This window comes from Etheostoma cragini, chromosome 6 (genome assembly GCF_013103735.1).
Source record: "Etheostoma cragini isolate CJK2018 chromosome 6, CSU_Ecrag_1.0, whole genome shotgun sequence".
NCBI classification, from domain to species: domain Eukaryota; kingdom Metazoa; phylum Chordata; class Actinopteri; order Perciformes; family Percidae; genus Etheostoma; species Etheostoma cragini.
In genome coordinates, this window is record NC_048412.1 from 19145999 (window position 1) to 19157191 (window position 11193).

At 41.1% G+C, this 11193-nt stretch overlaps 3 protein-coding genes across 9 annotated transcripts in view; 2 read left to right on the forward strand and 1 right to left on the reverse strand.

Moving 5' to 3' along the window:
* pex5 (peroxisomal biogenesis factor 5) overlaps nt 1-1449 on the forward strand; it is a 13194-nt gene extending 11745 nt beyond the window's left edge. For all 5 annotated transcript variants that reach the window (XM_034874171.1, XM_034874174.1, XM_034874175.1 and 2 more), the window contains one exon: nt 695-1449. In XM_034874171.1, coding sequence (XP_034730062.1) covers nt 695-941 — 247 coding nt within the window. In that variant the 3' untranslated portion in view covers nt 942-1449. The remainder of the gene's footprint in view (nt 1-694) is intronic.
* A 1315-nt stretch (nt 1450-2764) lies between these two features.
* cdca3 (cell division cycle associated 3) lies at nt 2765-5145 on the forward strand. Of its 3 annotated transcripts, none has more exons than XM_034874269.1 (6): nt 2765-2879; nt 3438-3588; nt 3679-3781; nt 3870-4748; nt 4823-4890; nt 5012-5145. In XM_034874269.1, the coding sequence occupies exons 2-6, from the start codon at nt 3457-3459 to the stop codon at nt 5102-5104; spliced, it is 1275 nt and encodes a 424-aa protein (XP_034730160.1). In that variant the 5' UTR covers nt 2765-2879; nt 3438-3456; the 3' UTR covers nt 5105-5145. The 3 variants fall into 3 exon arrangements, with proteins under 3 accessions (XP_034730160.1, XP_034730161.1, XP_034730162.1); XM_034874270.1 differs by having other exon boundaries at nt 2796-2879; nt 3420-3588; XM_034874271.1 differs by having other exon boundaries at nt 2848-2879; nt 3372-3588.
* A 413-nt stretch (nt 5146-5558) lies between these two features.
* Nucleotides 5559-9906, reverse strand: gnb3a (guanine nucleotide binding protein (G protein), beta polypeptide 3a). The gene is made up of 9 exons (XM_034874297.1): nt 9883-9906; nt 8951-9071; nt 8630-8775; nt 8318-8381; nt 7711-7873; nt 7528-7594; nt 7223-7424; nt 6909-7125; nt 5559-6732 (listed from the first exon to the last, which is right to left on the reverse strand). Exons 2-9 carry the CDS (start codon nt 9005-9007, stop codon nt 6626-6628), a joined length of 1023 nt encoding a protein of 340 aa, XP_034730188.1. The 5' UTR covers nt 9008-9071; nt 9883-9906; the 3' UTR covers nt 5559-6625.
* Between the last annotated feature and the right edge of the window lie 1287 nt (nt 9907-11193).

The window sequence follows — 11193 nt, forward strand, 5'->3', positions numbered from 1 at the left end:
GCAGGACAATGATCCTAAAGACACCAGCAAGTCCACCACCGAATGGCTGAAGAAAAACAAAATTAAGACTTTGGAGTGTCCTAGCCAAAGTCCTGACCTGAATCGTATTGAGATGTTGTGGTATGACCTTAAAAAGGCTGTTTAAACGCTCGAAAACCCTCTAATGTAACTGAATTAGGACAATTCAGCAAAGATGAGTGGGCCAAAATTCCTCCAGGACGCTGTAAAAGCCTCATTGCACGTTATCGCAAACGCTTGGTTGCAGTTGTTGCTGCTAAGGCTGGTCCAACCAGTTATTAGGTTTAGGGGGCAATCACTTTTTCACACAGGGCCACGATGGTTTGGATTTTTTTCCACCTTTAATAATAAATACCTTCATTTACAAATTGCATTTTGTGTTTACTTGCGTTGTCCTTGACTATTGTTTAAATTGGTTTGATGTTCCGAAACACTTAAGTGTGACAAACATGCATAGGAACAGGAAATGAGGAAGGGGGCAAACACTTTTTCACACTACTGTATATATAAAAACTGTCAGGAAAAATGTTTCATTATTGTATTTGATTATACCATGTTGTATATTGTATTACATCAACTATTATCTTATTGGTGTGAAAGTATTTAGGTAATTCTAATACCAGAAACTCTGGCTAAAATGAGCTCTTGTCCTGCTTACCTTCTACTTTATCCTCAGAGAGGCAGTGGAGCACTTCCTAGAAGCTCTGTCTCTACAACGCCAGGCCGCCGGGGATGGGGCAAGAGCTGCAAGGGGGCTTGGAGGTGCCGCGGCCACCATGATGTCTGACAACATCTGGTCCACCCTGCGTATGGCTCTCAGCATGATGGGAGAGAGCGCTCTGTATGCTGCAGCAGACCGTCGGGACTTGGACACATTGCTGGCTCACTTCTGCCAGAGAGAGGTGGACGGTGGGACTGAATGAAAATCAGCCCGGGCAGGGCTTATTGAGTGTGAATGTGTTTTGCTGGGAGGTAAATGTTTGGGTGAGTGAATGAAGCGGAGAAGAATAAGAGAGGTAACGGTTAAAGAGAAATGGACGAGGAAGGCACTGTGAATTATCCACCATCCTAGAGACGTCATCTTGTGGTCGTGCGCTTGAATAACTTCTATCAAATATTGCAGTATTAGTGTCTACCTGAAAGACGCAGCCAGCAGCAATACAGTCATGTCACTGTATTTTACATGTTTGATGGTCCTCACATTTACTCTTACTCTGTTGATCTTCAGAACTGGGTCTCATAAATTGTCACTTTTGTTGTTGATTTGAAAATTTTTCTTAGTGACGAAAGTAAAAGAAGAATGATGATACATGCAATGTGGACGGTTTGTATATCAAGACACTCAATTTTCTTACAGTTTGTCTTAAGAGCAGGTTGTAAGTTGACCTGTGTACTGCAAATATGTAGATTAAAGGTACAATGTTGCTGTGACATTGAAAGAGTACTGCTTTTTGTCAAACGTGCTCTCCGCAGAAGTGGGCCAGTCCAGAGTACAAACGCTAATCAGAAGTGCTACAGCAAGTTTTTTTGTAATACTTTATTTAATTTTTCAGTAATCAAATATCAGCCAGGATAACGTGTGTGTGTGTGTGTGTGTGTGTGTGTGTGTGTGTGTGTGTGTGTGTGTGTGTGTGTGTGTGTGTGTGTGTGTGTGTGTGTGTGTGTGTGTGTGTGTGTGTGTGTGTGTGTGTGTGTGTGTGTGTGTGTGTGTGTGTGTGTGTGTGTGTGTGTGTGTGTGTGTGTGTGTGTGTGTGTGTGTGTGTGTGTGTGTGTGTGTGTGTGTGTTTCTCTGGGCTCCTCCCACCTTTTGCTCTTTTTCATATTGCTCTTGTAAAACTGCTTTGTTGTAAAATAATGCCATATGCCATATTGTCTATTGTAACATAATCGTTGCACTATAATTGTGTTCGGGCTAGTTGTATCCTGACTGCAATGTTTAATAAAATATTCAGCAATAAAGCTTTGATTCCAAACACATTAATTGTTTTTTCTTTATCAATGAATAAAATGGCAGACATAAAATAAATACAAAGTTATTGAATGAAACAAATGACAACTAAATAAATGTAACTCTTAATTATGTTATGAATAATGGCACTAATAAAAGAAGGTAGACTTGTATTTAAGCATTAATATTGGATTTTTAAGTACAACTGTAGAGTTTTTACTTTAAATTTACTTTCTTTAGTTAGTATGTCAAGTGATATTTGGAGCCTGAAGTGTGCCAACAGATAATGTGTACTGACTTAGTCAACACATTTTATACAAATGTAGTTAATTCAAATTATCTTTTGAAAATATACAATGATTTTAACTAACACTGTGCATGAAAAGTCTATAATTATTACGCTCCAATACTCCGACACTCCAACATCCATATTTACGTTAATGTCCGCTTTTAAAAGAGTATAATTGCATATTGTTCAAGATTAATTTTCACATATGTAAAAAAAACAACGTTCTTGGGCTTTGTTCTCCCTGATTTCCCTAAAAAGTGTAACTTTATTAAATCTGATATTTACTTTAAGCAGTTTGATTATGCCAATGCAGGTTTTAGGAGAATTGCTCCAGTGTAACATTTCATTTTCTTCCCCACATGTGACAAAAACAAATGCATTCATTTCAAATTTCAAATGTGTTCAAATGCAGCATGACCCCACGCCCAGTTCTAGAACGCCCTGCTCTTAGCCAATCCGGATCGAGGATGCGGAGAGGACGCGCACGCTGATTGGTTCATTTAAAAACAGCAAGCACGCAACCCGCCATTTAAATGTTTTAAAAGTCGTGCATGTTTTCCCTGTTTGTTCGCAAGTGTGGAAAGTGAAAAGAGCTTTTGATCCACTGTCTTCGTCTCGTTTAAGGTAAGCCTCGGTGCTCCTCGGTAATTTAAGTAAAACAGTCTGCACTCTTTCAAACTCATTACGTCTAAAGGTTAACGTTACTGTCACAACGTTACAGTTTTATCTGATTATTTTAAAAATAATGGAGAAACCTCACGCTAACTGACCTTAGTTAAGCTAGCTTGCTTTTAACGTGCAAGCTAGTTTTTTTCATTTTTAGCTAGCTGAACGCTAATGTAGGTGTGTAATGTAATAGTTACGTAGACAGAGTAGTTAAAGTAGCTGTGTAAACATTCTGTGTTAAATTGCAATCATGGTATGTAGTTATCAATGTTGTACGAGCAGGCAGTAATTTAAAGTTAAGTTAGGGGGGCAAGTGTTGTCAGCATATTTCTAAATGACCTTTAACATGAATCCTTAAATAGCTTATCTGTATTTTATACTAGTGAACTGTCTTATGTACTTCGATGAGGTTTTGATACCATATTATTAGTTCTCTGTCGTGTTTTTCAGTTTTTTTTCCCCCCACCTTGTTCTGGTAGACATTAAACTGTATTCCTTTCTTTTCCTGTGAGCCAGTTAACGTTCAATAAGCGTCATGGGATCCAGTGAGAGCAAGATGGTGGTTTCTGCCCCAATAAAACCAGAACCTGCTATCAAAAACAGTCGAGTCAGTGATCTGATAGATCCACGCTCTCCTTCAACAGGGGTTGTTCGTACACCTATTCAGGTAGGTTAGCAGGCTGGCTTGCTACCCCACATACTGGAAATCATGTGTGGTGGAAACATTTTTAAAAACTCCTTCTTTTTTTTTTCCTAGCTCGGTGGGCCTGTGTCCAAAACTGAGTGTCCACTGGCATTCACTGATCCCCGTTCACCTACTGTTGGTGTTTGTCGCACCCCTATCAGAGAAGTCATGAGAGGTAAATATTTGGTAAATATTAACTTTCAGCTTGGTTTTTCTCACCTGCAAACTGTCCTCTAACAATGTTTCTGTATTGTACCCCACAGCGACAGTTGGGTCTTTTGCCCACCGCCTAAGCATGCTTTTGCACAATGAGGCTGAAGGCAAAGTCCCTAAAGCCCCTCAGAAATTCTCCAATGATGCCGTGGAGGAAGAGGTCTCTCAGTGTGAAGAGCTGGCTTCCACTGAGCCCCTTCTGCCTCCTCAGTCCTCCCACACCTTTGGCTCCATGGCTGAGCATGCTTATCTCCTGGCCACTCCTGTGCAAACCCCTCTCCAAAGTGTAGGTGACTCAAGCCCATTTGTTCTTCTTGAGAAACCCCAAGTGGATGTGGATATTGAAACTGAGACCGACATTACCCTGGAAGAAGCTGAAGAAGCAAAAGAGTCTCCTCTTCACAAGAGATTGAGCATGAGCCTGATAACTTGCCATGAGGGGGCAACATCATCCCAGATCTTTGCTGAGGTGCACAGTGACAGTACTTCATCCCCAGTGCAAAGTGTGGAAGTGGAGCAACTTGGAGATGGTGTGGATCATTCTTATGCCCTTCCATCTGTCACTGTTGAACCAGAGTCACCTGTTGAGCCTTCCCTCCCCAGTGATTTAGACAGTTCCCATGTCCAGTCAGAGGAAGCAAAGTCATCATCTGAGGTAACTAAAGGGCGTGTTGAAGAATCTTCTTTGCCTTCTCCACTAGAGCAGCCACAGCTCAGCGCCGGCATCCGCTGCCCCACCTTTGACTCAAAGAGCCCCAGTCAGGTGGTGTTCAAGCCGCAGTGGTTGGGAAAAGGTTTTGGTGCCACTCAGCCAAGAGCTAGAAGAGTGCAGGCTGGAAAAGGAGGCTCTTCTCCTCTTGCTGTCCATGTGGCCGTGAAGAAAGCGACCATGGAAATCAACGGACAGTCTGGAAAACTGAAGCAGAAAGGTGTGTAGTTTTTGTTTTGTTGTGGCTTCTCGATATCTTTGAGAAGAAGTTTGACATTGCCCTTCCTTTTTAAGGTATTGAAGGGCGCTCCCCGCTGCAGATCCTTAAAGGGACCAACTCACCCAGGGGCCAACGTTCTCAGGTATTGGATACAAGCATGCATTCATTGCTAGTGGCTGTTGAGAAATTTAATAGTCCTTAAGTGAATACCAACACAGAAAGTAAACAAATTGCTGAGGTAATGTGTCCTCCCCACTTTACAGATGAAGCTGAAGATGTCTACCCCAGATAAGCAGAGGCTGGGACCGATGGACCGCAGAATGCAAGCGGTGTCTTTAGATAAGGAGAACCGATGATTCACTGCAGCAACGTGTACACAATCCTGACACTTATCTCTTTAAACAAGCTTTTATGTGTACAGTTGTCTTAAACTTTTGACCTGTGTATATTTTTACTGCTGTTATTGATCCTGTTTTGTCCTCTTGTAAATATAAATAAAAATTATTTGCATTAAAAACTTTAAACTCTATGTTCATGCAACTTCTTCTACTTGAATGCCACAAATCCTTGTTTATTCCAACAGCTTTCAACGAAGTGTCAGTATTCAACACTAGTGGGAAGCTGAAAGTGATATAAATATTTATATATATTCCAGTGTAAGTACATGAAAAATGGTAATGCTGATGTCTTTTAAATGTGCTTAGCAATATTTAAGCCATATTTCCTGTGTCATTAATTCAGAATAAAATATGGATATGTTCTAATCAAAGTCACCATATCAGAAATTAACACTAAAGACTCGTAATGCAGAATCCCAAATTTATTAGGCAATCTTTAAAAACAGTATTGCTGTACTTTGTGGTGTGTTGGAAAAGGGGCAGTCCAAATTCCATTCTGAACTAAGACATTTTTCTGTATGTACATAAACTGCTATAAGTTTATTTTGTACGATGCAGAGGTAAAAACTATGCGTTCACACAGATATTCAGATGTATTGCTCATATGCACACAATAGCTGTTATCCATGTAACTTTTACACAAAAAAATCCTGTCCCGAGACAAATGGGGTCATCTATTTTTTTGTAAGTGCTTAGTGAACCATGAAAACCATTTTGTCATCCCATCTGTCATTTCAACAGTTTACCCAAAGCACTTTTCAGGTCTAGCTACAGAGGGGGAGGGGGGAGTGGTCAAATTACTGGACCCCGAATCCTAAAAAAGTTTATCCAACAATCACACACAGCAACTCAAACACTAATGTACAAATGCGCACTAAAACTCCATTTTAATTAAAGTTAGAAAATGAAAAAGTCAATAAAAGCATCTAGGGAATCTACCAAAACTAAGAACAAACAGTCGGAAACAAAAAAATCCAAATGCTCATATTATTTATAGGACACAACTTATGCTTTGATATGACAAACAGCATATTAGTATAGCTAATGTGAACTTACACAGGCTTTAACTTGACATGTTTTCATCTCTCTCTCATCCAGTGTGCTACCATTTTCATTTGGCAACTGTTTTCATTGGGTTACCTCTGAACTGCTGCGATAAATGTGCATATCGTTATTTTAACAGCAATATAAGAAACTATTAGGAGGAATGACCTTTTACTGAGACCCCCACCCCTTGTCCCACCCCTAATTTTCCCCATAACGTAAGAAGAAATGTGAGAGTGCTATATCAGAGGAGAAAAGCTTCTCATTACAACCCCTCTCCAACATTAGATAGGACTTGGCACAATTAAAATACCCTCTTCTCACCCTCTGCGTCCCTCAACCCCTCCCTCAAACAACAATTTCTTTTTTATCTTCTTCACTTTTACCCAGGCAGATGTTAACGGCTCTCTTTCTGCTCACTGGTGAGGAACAGCTTCAATTCCATATCTTGAGGAAGCTGTCCCAGGATCCTGTGCAACACGCCATCCCATCTGAGGACACTCCAATACAGCTCACTCTGTTGTCGTGACCAGCCAGCACTCCTAGACCATGGCAAAGAAGAAAAAAACATGATGCAAGCTGAGTACCACAGAAAATGCAGAACACTTCCTCCAATTCCTGATCGCATATCAGGAATTAAACACTGGAGGTTTTAGATGCCTAAAAATTTGACGTTTCTAAATTTACATCATCATCTTTGTTTTCCACCTGTACTTACCCACTCTCTCAGATTTCAGTGTGTCCCAGATGTTGACGTTAAAGTCGTCATAGCCAGCCAGTAACAGGCGTCCTGACTTGGAGGGGGCCAGGGAGGTCACCCCGCACATGATGCTGGAGTCCTGGTAGGTAATGAGTTCCTGGTCAGCTCGCAGGTCGTACAGCTTACAGGTGGCGTCATCTGATCCTGTTATCACTGCGTTACCATTCGGGAAGAACTGGAAGAAAGATAAGTTATTAGAAACTAGGCTTCCATTGACCAAACAAGGCAGAGATTGGATACAAAAGAGAGGTGGAAATCTTCCTCCTACTCACCCCAATTGCGTTGATGTCACTCTCATGGCCTCCAAAGGTCTGTCTGCATTGGGCCTCCCTGATGTCCCACAGTTTGGCCGTGAAGTCGCATGCCCCTGAGATGAAAAAATTGAAGTCTGGGGACACGGCCAGGGACATGCAGTCTCCCTGATGCCCAGCAAAGATGGTCTTTTGGGTCCCTGTCTCAATGTCCCATAGTACACTAGAAGGAAACGGACCAAAGACTATGTTTATTTCTGTTTTAAACAACAGAGAGGAAAGTTGCAGCATACTTTTTTGTTCAGTTACTTATACTATATCCTTACCAGGTGCAGTCTCCAGAGCTGGTGATAATCTCACTGTCACTGAGGAAACGACAGCAGGACAGATAACCTGGGCAATCAAATAAATAACATGTGAAGAGCCTCGAGACATGAAGGACTCAGTCAAGCCCAACGTAAGAGCATCAATGACTTCAGAAGATGTAACTTTGAGCTGCATTGTCCTACCTGTGTGTGCAGCCAGCTCACGCATGACTTTGACGTTTCCGTCCTTGCCCTTGAGGTTGTAGATGGAGCACATGTTGTCCAGACCGCCGCAAGCCACTAGGTTCCCTGAAGGTGCATAGGCACAAGTCATCACCCACGATGACTTGAGAGGGATGGCATTCACCTTGGGACACACAGGAGCGAAAGGACTTAAATCACTGACTCTGAGCGTAAGCCGCAAACACTTAAATGCCCTATAAACATATTTTCTAAATCAGCTTTGTGGTATATAAGCGATAAGGTCCTGCATTAACACATTGGTGTCTGCCAAAGGTCTTGGGCCATGGTAATATAACAGACATTTCTGTTAAATGTGTATTTTTAAAATTTGATTGTGAATTTGACATTCACTTATATTTACTGTTTTAAAGAAATTCTTAAGATTTGAAGACAAGTGTTTAGGTGTTTTAAGCAGTGAGATTACATGTGTACATGTGAATGTTTAAGGGTGGATATATACACTGCAAAGTTTGTTTCAGTTACGGCTGGCTCAGTTTCATGTGGTGTGCATTTGCCCTCAACCACCATCACTGTAATTATGCTACCCCTCTCCTTTTCTCTTTCCTACCTTGTTGGTTGTAATGCTGTCCCACACTATGAGTTTTCCATCTTGTGAGGCACTGACACACAGCCTGGTGGTGTAACAATGATAGCGATTTAAAAAAAAGAAGAAAAAAAAAGAAAGAAGACATGTTAGCTAATAAATGAGGCATGTTCCTCTTAATTCGTGCAGGTAAAAGTACATCACAAATCTACTATACCAATTAGAATTGCATTTATTGGCTCTCCTAACTCTTAATTTGTGCTGTATTGATTAGAAACCTATTAGATCTCGGCTGTAAAATGAAACAAGAGTTGTCATTTCAATTTGTGTATTTACGTGGAGTCAGCGCCCCAGTGCATAGCGTAGATCTTGGCAAGGTGACCCCTTAGTGTTTTCCGGGTCTTTAACTGGACACGCCCCACCACAGTGATCCCGGCGGCTGCGTCTTGCAGTGTGGTGTCCTGCACCGTCTTACGAGCTGCCTGGGGAGCAGATACAAACACAGGTAGTCAGGTTACTGCCAGTATTGCGCTAAGATGTGGTTATGAATTATACATTATTCAGTTTAAAGTGAAAAGCAAAGCCACACAATGATAATAATGAATGCTGTTGACAGTCAAATTGCCTATTAAAGATGATATGGATGGGCCTACTGACTGTGATCTGGTCTTTGAGACTCTCCACCTCCTTTCGCAATTCTTCCATTTCACCCATGCCGATGGTTTTTAGGCACTGTCACCAATGGAGACAGGGAGAGATAGCAGGAAAACTGATAATCCTGAAATGAAGAAGAAAGAGAGGTGGAGACAACGAAAAACAAAATTTAGTTACAAAAAAGTCAATCAAGAAAATGGCTGCGATTTGTAGAGAAATTCTCCAGTAACAGCAACCTTACTCCAGTCTCCAAGTAAGTACTATTTTGCAAGTCAAACTGGCCCCTCGTCCATTTTGCAAACGTTCATAAACAAGGCAGGAGCATAGACGGAAACCCACAGAACACACCTACATACGCATTCATGCGCACTTACACACCAATTGCACGCAGACTGCATGAATATTCAAGCATGACATTAACAGGGAAAGTATTTGCTCTTCAGAAGATATGACACCTATCGATAGCACACATCCTTACCCTGAATGTACACACAAACCAGTATGTCCTGTAACAATGTCATCAGCTCTCAGCCAATCACCTCTCACATTTCTTAACAAATTCACAGCAATGACAGGTCGTTTGGGCCATTTAACACTCCAGTGAGCTCTCGCCTAATGTTGATGGCTTTTGAATTTGATATTGTCATGATTAAATGAGAGACGTTTAGCACTGAACCAATCACCTAATGGACAAACTCATGCAGTGTGACAAATGTAATCAAGGCACAAGTGAAAAAGGCAGAGTCACAAAGCTGATTTAACAGAAACAGAGCAGTTCAAAGACACATGACACTAACTTCATGGTAAAGCAGCATAATATAACCCACCACAACAACAACACCCTCCTCCTTCTACTGTACATGTGTGGCTATCACAAATTACTTTTCCCTCTTCTGAGGAACTACTTGTCATGATGCTATTTCCTTTTCTCTTACCTTAAAGCTGATAAGAAGGAATACTTGCTTTGATGTTATCAAATGCGTCCCTGCAGCAATCTCTCTCTCTCTCTCTCTTTCACTATTTGAATGAAAGTCCCTGTCAAAACACATGACCAAGTGGATTTGCCTCTAATTTGTTTGTAGAGAAAAGGAGAGGAAGGGAATGAAAGAAGGAGGGAGTGACTCTATAAAATAAAAAGAATTGCTTTAATTGTTTACCCCTGGACTCTATCCTTTATCTATCTGTAATGCTTAAAGTTAATGGAAGAATGTCCTGAAACGTGTTAAAATACTATTGGCGTGCTCCAAACACCAACAGGTACAGTATGGGTGTCCTGCCTTAAACTGCTGATGACTACAGCGTCCCTGAAGTTGGTAACAGGGGATTTAAGGCCTTAGTTTCCAGATTGTAAATTGTTTCAATAATGAGTGTTGTAATGACTGCTTGAGTGTTTTGGTCGTGCTGTTATCCTTTTGCCATTCTGTTCCTGGGACCCTGTAATTGTTCCATGTGATTAAATGACTGCTCTAGGATGGGGGTGGGGGGTGTTGGAGAGTAAGAGGCGAGGTAGGAGAGTGTGTTTTAAATCCTACTGGCTGAGATTTTAAAGGGAAGCCTTTTTGAATCAAATCTGCTCTCATCCGATTACTGACTGCTCTTTGCATCTGGATAAGAGATATGGAGGAGGGGGGGCAGATAGTGGGAGGGGGGTAGATGGTGGACACAGAGAGAGTTGTGAGACAGGGAGCCTGTGTAAGGTGGAATGTTCTTTTGGTGTGGCTGGGCCTGTGAACTTTAATGTGCCCAGGGATCTGTGGTGCTCTGCAGTTTGCATCTTTACCTCAGCTGAGTGCTCCCGGCCAGTTACAACTGAAAGCCCTGCGTTCTTGGTCCAACAACAAAACAAGATCTTAGAACATGGTTGTTGTTAATGTGACTGTGTGATGCCTTTTAGTTCCTGTGTTCCTCATTGCCAGCTAACACTAAACCTGGGTGATATGGTGAAACTGTGAAGCAAAAACAAATTTAGTCTACCACATTGTTTATACAGTGACATCTGACTGTTATATCTAGGTGTATAAAGCTGTGGTGGTCAATGTTTTAAATCAATGAGCAGGAATGATTTATGGTAATTTTGAAATTTGTATATGATTTTTTTCATTCAATGTGATAATTTACCTTTTGGTAAACACTGGATTAGCCTTAAGCAGACTTTTCTGGTTATTTTATGCATCATCAGTTTCTCAGTAGAGTTTTCTGAAGCTATTCTTTAATACTATATATACATATATACATATATATATATA

Coding starts and splice junctions, on each gene's coding strand:
- cdca3 (XM_034874269.1), top strand. CDS start 3,457: ATGGGATCCAGTGAGAGCAAGATGGTGGTTTCTGCCCCAATAAAACCA. Junction 3,782..3,869: donor TATCAGAGAAGTCATGAGAG/GTAAATATTTGG, acceptor TGTACCCCACAG/CGACAGTTGGGTCTTTTGCC. Junction 4,891..5,011: donor CCAGGGGCCAACGTTCTCAG/GTATTGGATACA, acceptor CCCACTTTACAG/ATGAAGCTGAAGATGTCTAC.
- gnb3a (XM_034874297.1), bottom strand. CDS start 9,007: ATGGGTGAAATGGAAGAATTGCGAAAGGAGGTGGAGAGTCTCAAAGAC. Junction 7,126..7,222: donor GTGACATCAACGCAATTGGG/GTGAGTAGGAGG, acceptor TCTTTCTTCCAG/TTCTTCCCGAATGGTAACGC. Junction 6,733..6,908: donor ACTGAAATCTGAGAGAGTGG/GTAAGTACAGGT, acceptor GCCATGGTCTAG/GAGTGCTGGCTGGTCACGAC.